The sequence below is a fragment of the Copadichromis virginalis genome, linkage group LG20, assembly GCF_057382275.1.
Source record: "Copadichromis virginalis isolate Kocher_CV1m ecotype Utaka linkage group LG20, C_Virginalis_male_GT1.1, whole genome shotgun sequence".
In the NCBI taxonomy this organism is placed as follows: Eukaryota; Metazoa; Chordata; class Actinopteri; order Cichliformes; family Cichlidae; genus Copadichromis; species Copadichromis virginalis.
In genome coordinates, this window is record NC_140637.1 from 32,541,135 (window position 1) to 32,559,617 (window position 18,483).

An 18,483-nucleotide genomic window follows, 5' to 3' on the forward strand; every position below is an offset into this window, starting at 1 on the left:
CTCAGAGAGAGGATCCCTGTACTCCATTTAAAACAGCATGTTGGACAAATGCTTTAAAAGCTTTAATGAGATCCTCAAACCAAGAACTCAGAGAGGAACCAAGAAGCTACAATTAGGACCTTTAAATTCTCCACAGAGTGAAATTCATACCTGTTTCATTCATTTATATTTACCAAAATATGAAGATTTTCTATGAAAACCAATCAAAGAATGCATAAATGATTTGACACATACATAAATGTATTACTAATTTGAGCTAAAGTGATGAGTCATTTCACTTTTTACTTGATTATTTGGCTGTTCCAGCGCATATATGGGATTTGTTGCTTTTATTTGCTTCACATTGTATAAATTTTAATGTTTAGTTAAAAGAAAATCCTAAACTTAGAAGGACTTGAGTTTTTTTCAGTGTTGAAATTTTAAAACAGCTGTTGAATCCCAACAAGAATGAAAAACAGGTTCACTGACTGAACGCTAAATTTAAGAATTCTACAGCCGTGATCTTCAACAGACCTGTGAATATTACATGTAAGTTGATGTTTCTGAAATTTAGCATCACAAAAAAACACCTCGACCAGTCAGGGTCTGTGGAACCAACAGCATGTTGCAACAAAAAGGACACGGTTAAAAAGGGAAGTGAGAAGGACCTCAAACAGGCTTTCTGACAACTGTGGAAACAACAAGATGGATTTTCAGCTGCTGGACGAGGCTCTGGAAACCACCTCTCTCTTTTTAATCTTCTCAGGACCTTATAGTTGTAGTTCTCAGGACCTTCTCAGGAAGGTCCTGCAACATACAGCAGGGGAAGAACAGTACATTTGTATTTTGTAAAGTCCTGTTTTAAAAGCTTTGTTGCCCTGTCAGCAGTAATGTTGTCTTTCCACTTGTTCCCAGATCTTACAGTTTCTCCAGTGTGTTCACACTTATTTAATTGCTCTATGCCTCATCTTATTGAGTTTACGGGACAGCAAACCTTGTATAATATAAAGCAGCGGTCCCCAACCTTTTTTGCGCCACGGACCGGTTTATGCCCGACAATATTTTCACGGACCGGTCTTTAAGGTGTCGCGGATAAATACAACAAAATAAAACTAGTACCGGTACCGAAAAAAAGAAAATTTATTCATAGCACACGTGAAAAGACCCAGGAAAACCAAGTAAACGATAAAAGCGATAACAAAATAACGCTGGAAACAGATAAAAACCCTGAAAACTATACATTTCACACCTGAGCCTCAACTCTCGCGGCCCGGTACCAAACGACTCACGGACCGGTACCGGTCCGAGGCCCGGAGGTTGGGGACCGCTGATATAAAACACAATCTACAGCAGTTTAAAGTTTACGTTTTTGTGGTTTTGGTTAGATATATTATGTCAAATGAAGAGAAGTCAATATGGAAAATCACATTTATTTTTGCAACATGAAGAATGAGTCTATGAAAGAACAAGTGGTGGTGCTGTCACTCCAAAAAGAAACCTGCAGCACCCACCAGGTGGTGTTTTAGTCTGTTTCCTATAGTGTGACATATTTAAAAAGCACTGGCTAAATTACCAGACTTTGCTTTCCAGCTGCACGGATTCAAAAGTTCAAACAAACTGTGAGAGATAAACTCTTGTAGCATAACTGTTGTTCCACCTGCTGTTGGTAAAGTTGTATTTTACAGATTCATGAAACAGACTTGAGGAATTTTTCAATTCAGTTTTATTTATATAACACCAAATCACGACAACAGTCACCTCAAGGAGCTTTATATTGTAAGTTAAAGACCCTGCAATGATACAGAGAAATTTCCAGAAGAAATTCTAATTTACATGCAGGTGGCTGCAGGAAGCAAACCTGTGAGTTTCTATTGGTAAAGTTGCTTATTGTGAAAGGATTCCAGTCTCCATTTCATGGCATCACAAGAACAAACTAAGTGTAGATTTAGATTCTCTCTAACAAACATAAAGTACAACTCAAATAATTTCTTGAAACGACCACGGTAACGTTTAAACTCCTGGATGCAGCTGAATTTCATCATCCTCTCGTTGCTTAGCCAACCCTTGGTGAATCCAAAACTTTCTTTTTCATTTATCAAAACAACACGACTCCAACAACTGCTCATCAGTAGCACAACGACACGGAAAAGACCAAAAAGAAGTATAAATGGTATTTAATCTTTCACTTTATCTAACTTTATCATTTCAATTTTTGATGTGGTGCAACAGTTTCTACCTTTGTTTCTAATGTTCATCCACATTTCTCTTCTGTTCTAACAGATAACACAAAATTATGGCACCAAATATCAAATTCCAGAGCTTGGACCGAGGTATTGAAACAAACTGTCAGCTTTTAGCAATTTAAATGTTGAGTTCGAAACTCTCTGTAACATAGTTTTGGTACCAATCCAATAGCAGTCATACTACTGAGGAGTCAAAACATTATCACCACCTGCCTAGCTGCACTCCACAGATGGAGTTATACTCTGTTACAGACATGGACACATGAGTCCATGAAATCACAGACAAAAAGTGGCATGTAGAGCTTCTCCCACTCTGTATCTGAAGACAACTTTACGTCATTTAGACCCAAGCAGAGTGTAGTATACTTCTTTATACTTCTTCCTACAAGGTTTCAATGACTCTCCAACTCATCTGTGCGGCCATGGTAATTTCTTCCATATCAAATGTGTAGTAACATCTTTTTACCACATATTAGACCTTGTTACCACAAAGTCAACTTGATTAACATCATCGGTGTCAACAATTGTGAGTTGTAGCAGAGCAGATCTTTTTTCCCCCTCCAGGTTTAATTTGCAGATTTGAAATAGTGACTAAAAAGCACTTGTTTAAAGGCTGTTCTGCAAATCTTAAAATAAGGCAGTCAACATTTTGCAAAGTTAGTATGACTAGTTTTTACTGGCACTTAGAGCCCTTTTCCACTAGTATGGATCTGCTCGGTTCAGTTTCACTCGGTGTTTAGGGTTTCCCCTGGCGTGTGGTATTAACAGGTACCAGGTATTTTTTAGTATCTACTTGGCTGCCGTTCCAAGTCCAATCCAAAAAACGTGATGTCAACAGACTGTACCCCACCAATTGGCTAGTCAATGCCGTCACTCAGTGAGTCACGAGAGTGAAACCCAGCCATTTTTGAAACCCAGCAAGGAGGGAAACGGCTCCACAGAAAACAACACCGTGGTCCCGGAGTCTGACAACAACTTTTAAACTGAGCAGCAGGTATACCATCGCCCCAACACCCTGTTTGTTTCACATCCAAGTGTCATCACGGGACTGCATTGCTATACAGACCCTACGCACACTAGGGAGTACCCAATTGTAATGGAAAATAACCAAAAACCGAGTCGAGTCGACTGGGTATTAGTGGAAAAGGGCTTTTACAGTCAGGGCTCTGGGCAGGGAAACAATAAGGCACCATCTGCTGAGCCAATGGTCAGAAATTCATCATGGTGACATCAGATATTACAAATGCATTCTTGTGACATACAAAAAACTAATAACTCATTTCCTGCCATACAAATATGTAATTAGTTACACATCTAGCATTAAAAATAAGCTACATTCATGGTTCTCTTTCTTCTTTTGTTCTAGTTGTTTGAGATTGACGGTCTGAGTGAAAGCACTGTGTTAAATACAGATTACATCTCTTAAAACTACACAGCAGAACCTCCTGTACAAACAGAGCACCTCAGTATTGAGAGGGTGAGAGTCCTGTTCAAAAACTCTTCAGATATCCTCCTCGTTTCACCACTTTCTTCATCTTATTGCTTCAGGATGGGTTTGTGGCCTCACGAAGCACCACATCCTTTCCCAAAACAGAACCCATAGAAATAACTTTAAACACATCCTGATTTTCCTTCCACAAGTGCATATTATGCATATATGAGCTGCACAGTTCAATAAAATTCTTCCCTGGTTGTTGCTGAACAGATGCTGCAAACATTGCTGAAAGGCAGCACTGCACTGGAGGCAGAAATAATCTAACCTGAACCCTTTCTTTAAATTGTAGATGATGCAAAAATGTAGAAGCAAAAACTCTCAAGATAAATGGTAAATGTTTGTTGTCAACTTTTAGGAATTTCCATTGATTTTCATCAAAGTTCTTGGAATTTTCTGGTTTTCAAAGAAAAATAGTTTTAAGGTCTAAACTTATTTACTTTTGGTTGAAACGTTCAAACATTTCTAAAAGCATTTTTAAACACTTACTCTGTACACAAAGAGCAAAGTTATGTGAATATGAGCCGCTCATCATCCCACCCATAAACGAACTGTTCCAAAGTTTGTTTGGGACCAGGATAAAACCACCTGTAAAGGTCCTTGTTGTGTTTGTTCATCACTGTAGTCACACCCAGATAATTCATATTGAGAATCAGATTTAACTGCATTAAAAAGTGCAGGTGTGAGTGCACTCTAAATTAAATTTGGGAAGCTAAAGTTAACCCTCTGTACATTAGCATTATTTTTCCACTGGAGAAACTAACATGCAAACACAAACTAGTTCATAGCCAGAAACTGTTGTTAAAGAAAAAGTAAAATGCAGTGACCAGGATAACTTGTATCCCATTTTACAGGAAAGGATTTCACAGGATTATTTCTGCCTCAACAGCAACATTTGTTTAACTAATGTGAAGCTGTTTCAGGCTGGTCTGTGTCAATGAAATGTTTCAGTTCAATCAGTTCCAGAAGTTTTTCATTTTATATTTAAGCAGATCAAATGTTTATATTAAAATGTCATACTAATTTCAAATTTATGCTCAGCCCAGTTCACCTCTTATGACAGCAGGAAACTTCTATGCTTTGCACCAAACTAATGTTGCATATAAATGAGTTTAAATTAATGTTCCAAAAAAACACAACGAACTCGAGCCTCACAGCATCGATCTAAGGAGCGTAACCAAGGAAGACTTTCAAGACATTTCCATATATTGTGCAGCAGGAGGCCAGAGAGATGAGTTCTTTCAGAGTCCTGAAACAGGCTCCTGCATTTATAACAACTGGTTGTGCAAGTACACCATCTTCTTCTAATCTTGCTACAGATTAAACATTACTTCCTGCACTGACAGGAAGCTGAAGGGGGTAACTCTGAGTCCACATGGGAGTATGATACAAACGATATTCCGGTAGAAGAGAAGAGAACAGACAGAAAGTTGAAAAATATTTTCAAAATAGGGAAAAATGGAAAGAACGTGTAGAAGGAGACGATGGGTATACAGGTAATGTTGTAGAAAGGAGCAAAGGAGGAAAGACTAAGAGAAGAAGAGATGATCTACAATCAGAGACAGACTTGTTGCTCTAGCTAGAGATGGACAAAATGGCTGACGTGTCTTTAGCCTTATCAAAGAAGATGGACGTCTCATTGGCCCCCTTGAGTTTGACCTGGGGAGGTCCTGGAGAGCCTTGGGCTCCGGTTGGCTGACACTCCTGACAGCAGCAGCAGCAGCAGTCCATGAAGGCTTGGCCAAGAGCCTGAAATGCAGACGATGCACAGCTTTGGTAAGTGACAACTATACACACAAAATCAAACACAATACTCCAGAGGACCAATATGCAAGGAATTCAACCTTTTCAACCATCTGCCATTTCTCTAAATGGGTAGTGGACAGCAGGTGGTGAATTCTCTGCTTGGAAAAAGGCTTCAGTTGTACAGACGTCTTTGAGAAAACACCTTGTAGCTCGGTGGCAACCTACCTTACACAGGCACAGCAGCAGCACCGGCGTCACTGATGACTTGAAGAACAACAGGAAGTGATGTAACAGCACCAGCATGGTGGCAGTGTCTTCGGAGATGGTGATGTGCGTGTAGGCCAGCGTGATGTTGCAGACATGCTCGGGGAGAGCACACACGCCATACACAACAGCTAGAGCTAGTAGAGTGCAGTTCAGCTGTCGCTCCAAGGTTTGGTGTTGTTGACGCTTCTGGTTGGAGCGTTCGTCGAGGTTACGCTGCTTTTGGGTGGCGCTGGAGTCGCTGTTGACATTCCGGGTGGCCATTTGGCAAAGGATGGTGAAGAGGACAGGGAGGCAGAAGTAGCAGCCAAAACACCACCACATACGACCCTGAAGCACAGAGGTTAAAACAGTAAGAGCTGAAGGAGGAGAACTTTGGGAACATTCTGCTTTTGTCTGGGCAAAAAAAAGCCACAACAGCTTTTCTCCACAGCTAAATTGCCCTTTCAGGAACTCAGATCTTTCTGCTTTTACCTAAAATGTTCTGGACAGAAAACTAAATGTGGTTTCATTTATGACCTCTGAGCCAACCTGTGTGATGAAGCTGCTCCTCTGAGACAAACCCGTGATATCTCTGTCCTTACTAAATCCTTACTCATTAATTCAATAAACCAGAAAACAAACAGAAATGCTTCATTTTTTTTACTTTCATTTGAGCTCCTACTGGTGCTCTTTTGACGGTGTCCAACTGGTGTCCATTTCTTCAGTGCTAGTGTACACAACATGTGGACGGCCACCAGTTAAAGAGAGAAGCACCATTATATACGCTCTAGGTCCAGATTTACATGTTCCGTGTCACCTAATCAACACACGGATACTATGTGTTGGTCAGTTCAGTGCGTACGTCTGCTTTGGTCTCACCTGGTGATACCTGAGCAGCAGGGAGTGAAGGGAATCAGGCAGGTAGAGGGACAGAGGAGAGGAGGGCGTGATGGTGCAAGAGTCGACCAGCCGGCCGGTGGATGGAGACACGGCCTGGCTGAGCTGCCATAGGAAGATTTCAGGGCTGGACAGCAGCAGAGCTGAGAGCCACACCAGCACCATCTTCATCAGCACTGAGCGACAGCGCTCCACCCGCCGAGCCTTTGGCTGGGAGGACGAGGTGGCGGCGTGGAAGCGATCGATACCCAGAGCACACAAAGTGAAGGAGGTGATGCCCAGAGACACAACCTGCAGGGAAGAGGAGGGTAACAACAGCAGTAAGTCAATGTGGCCATTCTCATCAGAGAAGGTAACTGTGCCAAAAAGTTAAACAGTTTACAGTAAAACTGCTAAATCCTCTTTTATTGAGTTCATGTTGCTATTTCTGAAATCAGTCTATTACCTTATCTCATGTAGCTCACCTGATGAAAAAGATTCAGTATGTCACATGTTCAAGTCCATATCATAAATATATATGATGAGAGGCATGGTTACTATGACATCACCAATAGGCTATGAAGCCTCAAGCTGAGCGTTTTGATCGTCTCCATCCTGGTGCTTTGCAAACAAGCTAACTGGGCCTAATGTTGAAACAGAGGACAATGCACGCTCAGTGGCTAATGACTTCTCGTGGAGCATAACCAACAGATCATCTCTTTTAAATCTAACACTGATCATAATGAACAGCATCAGTATTCTGTTTTATTTAGTCACCCTGGAATTGTCAATAGACCCCATTAAGTCATATGGAAAATGTTTACTGAGGTCAAAGTGTAAGACAGCTGAGGATTGTTTTCCCATATGCTTCTATACAAAATAGTCTTTTTGTTAATGTTATACTGTTAATATATCATAATGTATTAACAGTTCATATATCTGTGTGTAGTTTGCATGTTCTCCCCATGTTTGCGGTGGTTCTCTTCGGGTACTCTGGCTTCCTCCCACAGTCCAAAGACATGCAGTTATTGGGGTCAATTGGTGATGTTAAACTGCCCATAGATGTAAATGTGAGTGTCAGATGGAAACACAATGGCATCTCTGTGCCTCTGTGATGTGAGTAGCATAGATTTGAACAATGAGTATACCTACAACAGCAATCAGTACCTCCAAAGCTGCTTGATTCTATAGACGATGGACAGAGAGCCGGCAGTGTCGGCCATAGGAAGGCACTTAATCATACAAACACATTTTCATCTCCAAGTTGTTTTTTTTAACTGCCAGCAGGAAGCTGTAGAGCAAATCTTAACCACACTGTTTCCTATGACCATTCCAACCATTTTCTGTGTGATGGACCAAAAAACTGATACTCTAGTAGTGTAATATATGTAATATGCAGTTGTTTGGGTATTTCAAAGAGCCAACGAGCACATTTCAGTCTGGCTGTCCTGCAGCACCATCTTTAATTAGTTTACTGGCAGCTTTATTAGTAAACTAATCTAGTAACAGACTTACATTTTGGACAATCAGTAACAAAATAACATAAAAACATGAATCACATACAAGGTCTTAAATAATCAGGCCCCATCTTATCTTAATGACCTTGTAGTACCATATCACCCTATTAGAGCACTTCGCTCTCGCTCTGCAGGCCTACTTGTTGTTCCTAGAGTATTTAAAAGTAGAATGGGAGGCAGAGCCTTCAGTTTTCAGGCCCCTCTTCTGTGGAACCAGCTTCCAGTTTGGATTCGGGAGACAGACACTATCTCTACTTTCAAGATTAGGCTTCAAACTTTCCTTTTTGCTAAAGCATATAGTTAGGGCTGGACCAGGTGACCCTGAATCCTCCCTTAGTTATGCTGCAATAGACGTAGGCTGCCGGGGGATTCCCATGATGCATTGAGTGTTTTCTTGAGTCTGGTTCTGGTGGAGGTTTCTTCCTGTTTAAAGGGAGTTTTTCCTTCCCACTGTCGCCAAAGTGCTCATAGGGGCTCATATGATTGTTGTTTTTTTTTCTCTGTATGCATTATTGTAGGCTCTACCTTACAATATAAAGCACCTTGAGGTGACTGTTGTTGTGATTTGGCGCTATATCAATTAAATTGAATTGAATTAATCATCATTTCTTCTTTAATACTATCTACAGCTGTTAGTCTCATTAAGATTAGAAATGTAAAACAATAAAATTGAGGTCAGTTGCCGCTATTATATTGATTATTACAGAACTAGCACATGCCTGTAATTTTGGAAAGTTTTTTTTATATTTGTTGTCATTTTACACAAGTAGTTGTAAAGGAAATCTTAATCTTTGGATCTGCTGATGTTTTCTACATCAGCAGTTTGGGTAAAATTTCTGCTTCACATTTGTATTTGTACAGTCAGCTGTCCAACAGCAGATGTATACTCCTTTAAGACTTCATAGGACAAAAAAAAGAAAAACAAATTATGTCGTTACACTGACTTCCTGCTTTTTTAACATAAGCCACACCCACCTCCATATAAGGCACCATGCAACAGGTGATGTCACCCAGGATCCTCCTATGGGATAGCTGGTTGAGGACCACCACTGGAAGGCACAGAACCAGAACTAGGAAGTCCCAAAATGCCATGCTGGCCAGTAGGTAGTTCCAGGCTGACCTCATGTAATAGTTGTTCCAGACAATGCACATGACTGCCATGTTTCCTACTACGCCCACTGCCAGCACCAGGCCGGCCAGGAAGAGGATGGCGTAGGCTGCATATGAGCCCTCCATCAGGGGGTAAAAGGGGTTGAAAAGTCCTGGAGCATCATGGTCAGTGTTGGAGCTGTTTGTGTGGAGGTTATCATCTTCATGAACCTTTCCTGCCACTGTAGTCGTTTTATTGCTGAACTCAGTAACTTGAGGCGCTGTAACCCATTCATTTTCAAAGGAATCACCAAAGGTGGACTGTTGCTCCTCCTCATCCGCACCACGGGCTTGGCGGCGGTTACGGTCAAGGTCCAGGTCCAGCACCTCGGTTTGGGGGAGGCTCTTGTCAAGGACGTAAGATTCATCCTGGGTTTTGACCGGTTTGCCAATCCAAAGGGGCTTTGGTTCGACAGGGGAGGAAGGTTTATCATTATTGCTGTGCTGCCCGTCATGTTGCCCAACACTCTTTGCATCAGTAAGCAGCAGCAGCAGATACAGACACAGCCACAGACCGACTGACAGAGCCATGATGCAAAACTTAATATGACAGTTTCCTTTTAAACTCAAACCAGAAGAGTTCAGGACTACCTGTTGCTACGAAATCTGTAAATAATTCAGTAAAAATCCAGAAATGTTCCCAGAAATTTCCAATCCACTGAAAACAACAATTTGTATGTTGGCAAAGTTTCCAATAAATTTCAATTAGATTGAGCAAGTCCAGAAATCCATAAAATTGCGTGTGGGGGGACGGGGGTCAAAAATCAACTAAAAAGGAATGCTAAGATTACTTTGAAATTGTTTCATAAAACTCTGCCCAGTTTAAAAATATTTCCAGTTATAGAAAAAGCCTGTTTCTGAAGATAGCCAGTCAGTTTTTCTACAAGTTTGAGGTCCAGGATAGAGGGGTCCTCTGTTATCTCTTCTCTTCAAACTGCAAACACCCCCACTTTACTCACTTTAAAACTTCCCTCTGTTTTTCCCATCCATTAATAATCCAAACAGGTGTTGAGGCTCCAGGAGAAGCGGGATGGTGGGGGCAGCAGCAGGGTGTGTGTCCGTGTCTGGGCTGCTGTGTCTTGGCTGCAGGCAGCGCAGAGACTGGGCGTCCTGGAGCTCTGAGGATCTCTGGGAACGAGCAGCCCTCTGCAGCACGGCTGGATGGAGCCTTTGTCGGGACACACAAGCATACAAACAAGGCTGGCACACACACAAATACACACATTTGTCTGCACGATCATGCACGCATACTTTCTTTTGCTGTTTTTGTCTCTCACCTTCTCTCACACACGCATTTTTAACAAATTCTCAGTTCTGCTGCCCCCTGGTGGTGGTGGGTGTACTTGGGAAGCAGGTGAGTTGACTGAGAAAGAGTGTTGATGAAACTGCTTCTCTTTTTGAGTTTGTACTTGTCTAAACTTAGCAATATCATCAAAGACTGACTGTATGATTCTATAATGACACTTTCTATCCTGCTAAAGCGTTTTTTTCTTCTTCTCTCTTTTACCTGGTAGAGTTACAGTTACAGTTACACCAGTTAATACATCCATTATTTCATCTAGACTAGCAGCTATCATCTAGTAGCTATTTTAAAACATTTCAGGATATGTGTTTGTTCAGTCCTTCTGCAGCATTGTCTAAGTTGGTCATCTGATAGAAAACGTCTTTAAAAATTGACTTTTAAGTTTTCTAAACGTTTTTTTCTACTGGAAGTTGTACTTCTACTGCTATCATTGATTTCAATGTAAAATTCTTTCTCTGCCATGTTTTTATGGAGGGCTATACTCTCGTGTCACCTGTGCACACCTATAAACAGTGACTTAGCTGTGAGTGATCTCCCCAATGACAGCCATTGTACGTACAACAAGTGCATGCGTCCATGCACATATTAACTTAACTGGATGAAAAAGGTATTCTCTAATAAGACTAAATATCTTATGATGCTTTATTTTATTTTCAGTTATTATATATTTATTAATTGTAAGCCCTGCATTTTCCCATTTGATTTGATCACTGAAAGAGTAAACTGTGTGTCCTGTAAGAAATGACAAAACCAAAACTAAAGTTACAACTTCAGCACTCAGTAGGTGTAGGTAGGCAAAACTATGTTCTTGTTTTCAGTTTAAAAAAACATTATCTAAAAAAAATCAATAGAAAGCATAAATGTATGCAAGCAGGACAGACATCCATCCATCCATTTTCTTCCGCTTATTCGGGACCGGGTCGCGGGGGCAGCAGCCCAAGCAGAGAAGCCCAGACCTCTCTCTCCCCAGCCCTCCTCCAGCTTATCCGGGGGAACACTAAGGCGTTCCCAGGCCAGCCGAGAGATATAATCTCTCCAGCATGTCCTGCGTCTGCCCCGGGGCCTCTTCCTAGTGGGACATGCCCAGGAAACCTCTCCCAGGAGGCATCCTTGTCAGATGCCCGAACCACCTCAGCTGGCTCCTTTTGATGTGGAGGAGCAGCTGCTCTACTCTGAGCCCCTCCCGGATGGCTGAATTTCTCACCCTATCTCTAAGGGAGAGGCCAGACACCCTTCAGAGGAAGCCCATTTCTGCCGCTTGTATTCGCAATCTCGTTCTTTCGGTCACTACGCACAGCTCGTGACGATAGGTGATGGTAGGGGCGTAGATCGACCGGTAAATTGAGAGCTTTGCTTTTACACTCTTCACCACAACAGACCGGTACCAATCCATCTGTCGATCTCCCGCTCCCTTCTCCCATCACTTATGAACAAGACCCTGAGATACTTAAACTCGAGAAACAGGTGTCCACTGTGGTAAAAAACAGCTTTTACCAGTTGCGTCAGATTTCCAAAGCAAAGCCGTTCCTTCCTTTAAAGGACCTTGAAAAGCTTATCCACGCATTTATTACATCCAGATTGGACTACTGTAACTCCCTCTACTCGGGCCTCCAACACTCCTCTCTTTGCCGGCTCCAGTTAATTCAAAATGCAGCTGCGCGTCTTTTAACAGGTACGAGAATTCATGAACACATAACTCCAATTTTAGCCAAATTACATTGGCTCCCTGTTAAATATCGTATAGATTTTAAAATGCTTTTGTTCACTTTTAATATTTTGAACAATTTAGCGCCCAGTTATCTTTCTGATTTACTCCATTCATACAATCCCAACAGAGCACTTAGATCGTCCAACCACAGGCTCCTAGCACAACCTAGGACTCGAATGAAGTCGAGAGGCGACCGGGCCTTTGCATCCGTGGCACCCAGACTCTGGAACAACCTCCCCGTTCATATTCGCACTGCCGAGTCTATCCAGTCTTTTAAATCACGTCTTAAAACTTATTTTTTTACTTTGGCTTTTGATTCTGTCTAGTTGTCTGTTTTAGCTTGTTGCGTTGTTACCTATTGTTTGTTGTCCTCTTTTATTGTTTGTTTTAACTGTCTTGTGTTTTTATTGACTGTGAAGCACTATGGTCAACACTGTTGTTTTAATATGTGCTATATAAATAAATTTTGATTTGATTTGATTTGATTAAACTCCTCCACTTGGCGCAGGATCTCGTCCCTGACCCGGAGTGGGCACTCCACCCTTTTCCGGCTGGCCGGGCCTTAGTTCATGGGGCCCGGCTGGGCACAGCCCAAAAGAGGGATATGGGCCCATCTTCCTGCAGGCCCACCACCCACAGGAGGCACCGTAGGGGTCGGGTGCAATGTGAGTCAGGCAGCGGTCAGGAGTGGAGGTCCTGGCGGACCGATTCCTCCAGTTGGTTGGAAATCAGTTACTGGCTTTTGGGCTCATGTGGTATTGATCTGTGGTAATAACTGCTCAGCTGAGGTTTGATACATAGATTCTGTGCATTCATTTGAACAGATTTCTTTTTCATTGCGATGCAGAATCAGAATAGTCCACTGCATCAGATTCTAGGTATGGAAATCTTATTTGTGATCGTGAGATGTTTCATTGTTTATCCACAACCTGCAGTTCAGCTTTCTTCTATCAGAGGTCGATATTGCTCCGTCTTAGCTAAGTCAACTAACACACACCTCCTCCAGTTCTTGGAGTGCTGATCAACATTCAGTCTGCACCTATGATAGAGCCTCCTGCAGTTCTCACTGATTCCCTCTAATGAAGATAAATAACATTTACGACCGTTTAAACTCTGACTGTGAGTCAGTGCAGGTGTGAACAACCAGGGAAAGAATTTGGATTAATTAAGCAAGGATGGTTGAAAGACGACGCCTGAAAGAGTTTACTCCTGTGCTATTGGTTTTCTACCGATTCATTTCACTGAAAATCATCTTGGATTTTGTTTCACTGGTTTAAATTTGCACAGAGTGATATGGGGGATATGGGGCATTACATTGTTTAAACTTTTGATATGAACTGTGCCAGTAAATGTTTGAGCACCACTGCCCGCGAGTTTTAGGAGTACATGGGAATTTGATTAGATGCCAAATGATGATAAAGAAAAATGAAACTTGATTCTCCCACAGAAGCTTGTTTCTCTGAAGAAGTCTGGGGGTGGGCGTCCGGGTACACACCGGCTCACTCCTTGGCGGCTGCTTGTCGGGGCCTGGGGCCTGGGGCTCGCTCGGGCCCCTTTGGAGGTGGGGTGCCCCCGGCCTCTCGGCCTGGGGCTCGGTCACTCAGGCACAGCTGGGGGCCGGCGGAGCTCACGGGCGCGTCACTGCAACTCCCCCTGACTTCTGCTCCGCGGCTGCTGGGCGAGCCCTCATCTGGGACTCTCCTCAGCTCTTTCTGGAACAGTGGCGCGGCTGCCCCTCTGTTGGTCTTCCTTGGTCTCTTGTGTTCTGGGGGCCTCTGGATGTCTGGAGTTTTGATCTCCTCCATACCCACTTCACACCCTGGAGGACGGGGCTGTGGCCCCCCCACACTCCCTAGCAGATCATTACATGGAGAAACCTTTGGAATGCAAGCATGCTGATCCACACAGGTATGCACACATGGGTATTCACAGACGCGGACTAAAGCTTTCTTGGCTGCTGCCTCAAAGCACACTGTGCGCTGTCTATCTTGCGTGCTGCACAATATCGTTTATTACTTAGTAAATACTGATATCTATGGCTAGCTAGTTTATTGTGATGGTGCTTTGTTTTCTCTATTATTATGTTGCTCTTTGTTGTTTGCTGTCTCCTCTGTTTGTTTTTTTTGTTTGTTTTTTTTTTTTCTCCATACAGGTGACCCAGGAGTTCTTTTTTTTTTTTCTCTCTCTTCCCCCCCCTTCTCACCGTCTCTTCTCCCCTTTGGTTTTCTTTCTTTCTCTCATTCATTCCCCCTGTCCTATTTATTAAAAAAAAAAAAAAAAATGACAAAGGATGAACTGAAGCTCTGCCATCACGTAATGTCGCATACTGCTGTTTCTGATGTCATTTAAAAAAAAAAAAAAAAAAAAAAAAAAAAGAAGTCTGTTCATAGGTCAAACCCAGCACTGCGAGTTATACACAAAGATTGGAAGGTCTTCGTTCTCATCCAGGAGGCCTTGTGGTCTTTATTTATTTAACCCCTTTAGATTAATGTGCGTATTAGGAGGAATTTGTCTTGCTTTATGATTTAGAATATAAAGTTTCTGATTAGTGGACTAAATAAACTCTTTGTGTGTGAGTGTGACTCACTCTGTCTCTATAAAATGGTAATCCATGGAAATAAATAGAATTAAGCCATATTGTCCTAGATTATGATTGTGCAGTGACATGTTCTCATTATGTTATTGATATACATATTTGATCTTCTGAGGCCTTCCGCACTAACCTAAATCTAACCACAACCCTGAAACCGAGTGTGAACCCTCAAACTGTGACGATGTGATTAAGGGCAATGCAGGAACATCTTCAGTGTGATGGATTGTGAAAAGACACACCTACCATCTCTGATTGCTTTTGAAAGGAGCGCGGCAGTAATAGTAATAATTAGTAATAATAAAGCATTTCATACTGACCATCTGGTTGCTCCAGTTCAACCAGCTACAGGCGGAGTCAGCACTGTGACAGGCTGTAGGTGCCGTAGGTCCTCACAGAGACAGCCATCAGGTGAGTCCAGGAGCTGCATGTGGACTCGCTGTCCTACTTTGTCCTCTCTGCTCCTGCAGCTCTATATAAGGCTGTCAGTCTCTCCAGTGGAAAGACATGGAGGGCAGCACGGGTCAGCGGACACACACACATGGAAACCTTATATGGGAGAGAAAGTCGGTGGAAAATGTTGGTGTGAAATAACGGAGCATGAAATTCCTCCTTTCCCTTAAATCCCATTTAAATCTCCCAGGCTGACAGTCATGTTTGGCTTGGAGTGAAGCATCCTGCAGCTGACCTCAAATATTAAAAAAACATACAATCTGTCCTAATTAATACACTGTCCCTGTCCACCAGCACCGCCAGTGCCATATGTTCTGTCCATCCTCAGGGGGAGAGACCACATTCATCATGAAGATGCACGACGCCGGCTGATTGTCACGCACTGAAACATTCTGGAGAATCTTAAAGCCCAGATGTTTGTTCCCCAAGTCCTGATGGGAATGATACCGTATCCATCTGCCCAGTCCATGCTCCTCTGGCAGCCTCAGGATTCTGTGGAAGCCCAACTTTTTCCACCTGTGTTCAAAATCCCAATGTGCTTTCGGGATTTTAAAGTTAAACTTAAATTTAAAGATTCATATTCAGTTACTGTTGTTTCTTTGTTCTTTGTTTCCATAAACTAAGCACAGCTCATCATTGCTTCAGTGCATCATTCAGGTTTTGATTTCTGTGGTCTGTCAACTACAGCTCAATGTTTTGTACAGAAGACAAAGAGTGTACTGATGTCGTGTCTGATTTACTTCATTCACAATCTCTTTATTTGGAAATGAGCCATTGTTTCACACCTCTGCTGTTTGGTCCATCAGCTGTGCTAAGACCCTGTGGAGGAGGTGACTCGACACCCACGTGAACACTGCCAGTTAGAGCTAAATTCCTTCCGACTGCCAGGTATACTTTGTATTCTTTGATGCAACCGAGTACCACAGGAGGAGTACATTATTAACATCATGCACTGGTCCAAACACAGCACCTTCTTCCTGTCTGGCTCCTCCCCTGAACACACCTGACTTGTATGAGGACTGAATGTTCTCACATGGTTTGCAGTAACATCTTTTGGTTCACCTGGAGTTTGTTTGGAGCTTTATCTGTGAAAAGAAACCAAACGGGGGGAAAACTACAAGTTTACTAACTCATCAGCAGATTATAGCCACAGTAAATTAACTAGAGGTGTAGGAAACGCCCTAAATTACAGCTAGAGAACTCAGTTTGACCCCCGGCTCCTTCAGTCTGCATGCTCCAGTGTTCATGGTTGAAAAGTACTTAACAGCACAGAAGAAAGTGCTGCATGGACTCACTCTTACAACAGAGTAAAGTGGTTAGTGATGCAGAACTATAAAAATATCAGCTGTTTACCAGAATAACTACCCTTAATGTGCTTTATGAAACAAACCTCACACATGACACATCTGGCCACATTTCAACCAAAAAACTGAAACACAATTCAAAGTCATGCTTAATCATATCATCAACTACAATATTCGGAGTTTATTCGTCATGTAAACAGCTATTAATCTAATTGGCGCCGTTAAACCACTGCAAAGAGGTTTAATGGACACAAAGAAAGTTCTCCACCCAGCTCATGTTTTTCTTGACTCTTTTTCTCCCTGTTTGGGGTGAAGTCATGTGATTCCTGTCCACGTATTCTCGGTATCTAATCTTTTTCACTCAGTTTTTCTTTTAAGCCTTACCAGCATCCAAATGGATGAACTATTTTTAATTCACTCCCCATACAGTGAATATGAAGGGGGTAATTAGCTATAGAGACCAAAGGTTTCGCAGCTGAGTGTTTTAACGTGTGAGTCTGTGGTGATTCGCTCATGTTTGGAGTGTCCATTAGAAGAATTGTGGGTTTTAGCGCTTCTGCACAGGCTTCATTTTTACGCCCTGGGGATTATCGCCTGTTTCACTTCATCCTTTCCTGTGATTGAAACTGTTTCTGACAGAAGTCTTTGTGTGCTGACGAGCTTGCCTTTTCAGTCTTATGAGAATAAAGATTAAACACCTTTTGCTATTTACTACTTTTTTCAAACTTTAACACATAATTGTTGTTTTGTCTTTTCTTTCCTTTGCTTTACCAAAAGTGGCTCAGACTCTGACCCCAAAACTGAGAATTTTGTGCACCGAAATACACTGGCTCTAAACTGCAACGAGGCTTTTCTGAACTTTTACTTCATCTTCTTCTGGAGTTTTTCAGTTCTCCTCCCTCCCTTTGCCCCAGATAAGCACCCACGTCTGGGTTCATAACCTCCAGAGAGGAGAGTGGCGTGTTTTCAGGTTCAGATGGAAAGTTTTTTTTCTCTATTTAAACAGATGCCATTTTCTAAATCTGTCCACCCTACATCACTTTAAATTGTCAACACAACTATGTCACACATACAAACACACACACACACACACACAGAGAAAGCTCATTTTGGGGGGCATCCACAAATCGGGAGGTTGTTGGCTTGGATGTTTGCTTCTCCCTGATGGCTGACATTTGAAAACAAAGGAGCTAAAAACAGGATTCAGTCATTGTAGACATTTGGACATAGTGGGGAGGACCTGCTCAAACGACCGAACACCACAGTTTGACTGAATTGTGTCTCTGTGAGGTGAGATTTTGTCTCTCTGAGAGAACCTTAGTTTTATTTAAGGACGACAGACGCTGCCAGGTGTCACAAACACACCCGGCATCTTTTGTTTTCTTTACTTCATTGATTTCCTTTCATCACAATGTGACCTTAAACCAAACTTTGAATCGAAACCAAGATTTTACCCTGAAACCAAAAGATTCTCGAGGACTTGCTGTTTGCCCCTAAACGTAGTCTAGATGTGTTCCAATGGGAGAAGAAAGAAAAGCATAGTTGGCCTTATTTTTTCAGTCACCACAGAGACCACGTGACCACGGAAACTCACATGTTGTTATAAATCTGTAAATGGAGAGGAAGAGGTGGCGTGAGTGGATTACTGATTACTATTATTGTGTTCAGCTGCGGTTTCCCTTGCATTTACGTACAGCACATGGAGGGATAACTGCCTCTGAACCTACAACTATTAATCAATCCAAAAAGCCTTTAAACAAAACACAAAAAGAACAAAACATGTTGAGTAAAGCAACAACACCTATGGAAGTGACAACCATCAATGCTGCATTTTCAGGGAAAGTCCTGCACATTTGAGCTGAACGATGCTAAACTGC

The 18,483-nt window shown here is 42.2% G+C and overlaps 2 protein-coding genes across 3 annotated transcripts in view; one reads left to right on the forward strand and one right to left on the reverse strand.

The window, feature by feature from the left end:
- The window catches only part of LOC146685208 (ADP-ribosylation factor-like protein 8A), a 32,948-nt gene extending 17,133 nt beyond the window's left edge, over nt 1–15,815 (forward strand). The window contains exon 7 of one of the 2 annotated variants that reach the window (XM_085444550.1): nt 15,631–15,815. In XM_085444550.1, coding sequence (XP_085300676.1) covers nt 15,631–15,674 — 44 coding nt within the window. In that variant the 3' untranslated portion in view covers nt 15,675–15,815. Of the gene's footprint in view, nt 1–10,253; nt 11,109–15,630 lie in introns of those variants that run through there. The other variant, XM_085444548.1, reaches the window with a different exon arrangement.
- On the reverse strand, nt 1,685–10,493 carry LOC146685209 (G protein-coupled receptor 37-like 1). Its single transcript, XM_085444544.1, has 4 exons — nt 9,075–10,493; nt 6,586–6,894; nt 5,686–6,054; nt 1,685–5,463 (listed from the first exon to the last, which is right to left on the reverse strand). The coding sequence occupies exons 1-4, from the start codon at nt 9,777–9,779 to the stop codon at nt 5,290–5,292; spliced, it is 1,557 nt and encodes a 518-aa protein (XP_085300670.1). The 5' UTR covers nt 9,780–10,493; the 3' UTR covers nt 1,685–5,289.
- Nucleotides 15,816–18,483: the final 2,668 nt, after the last annotated feature.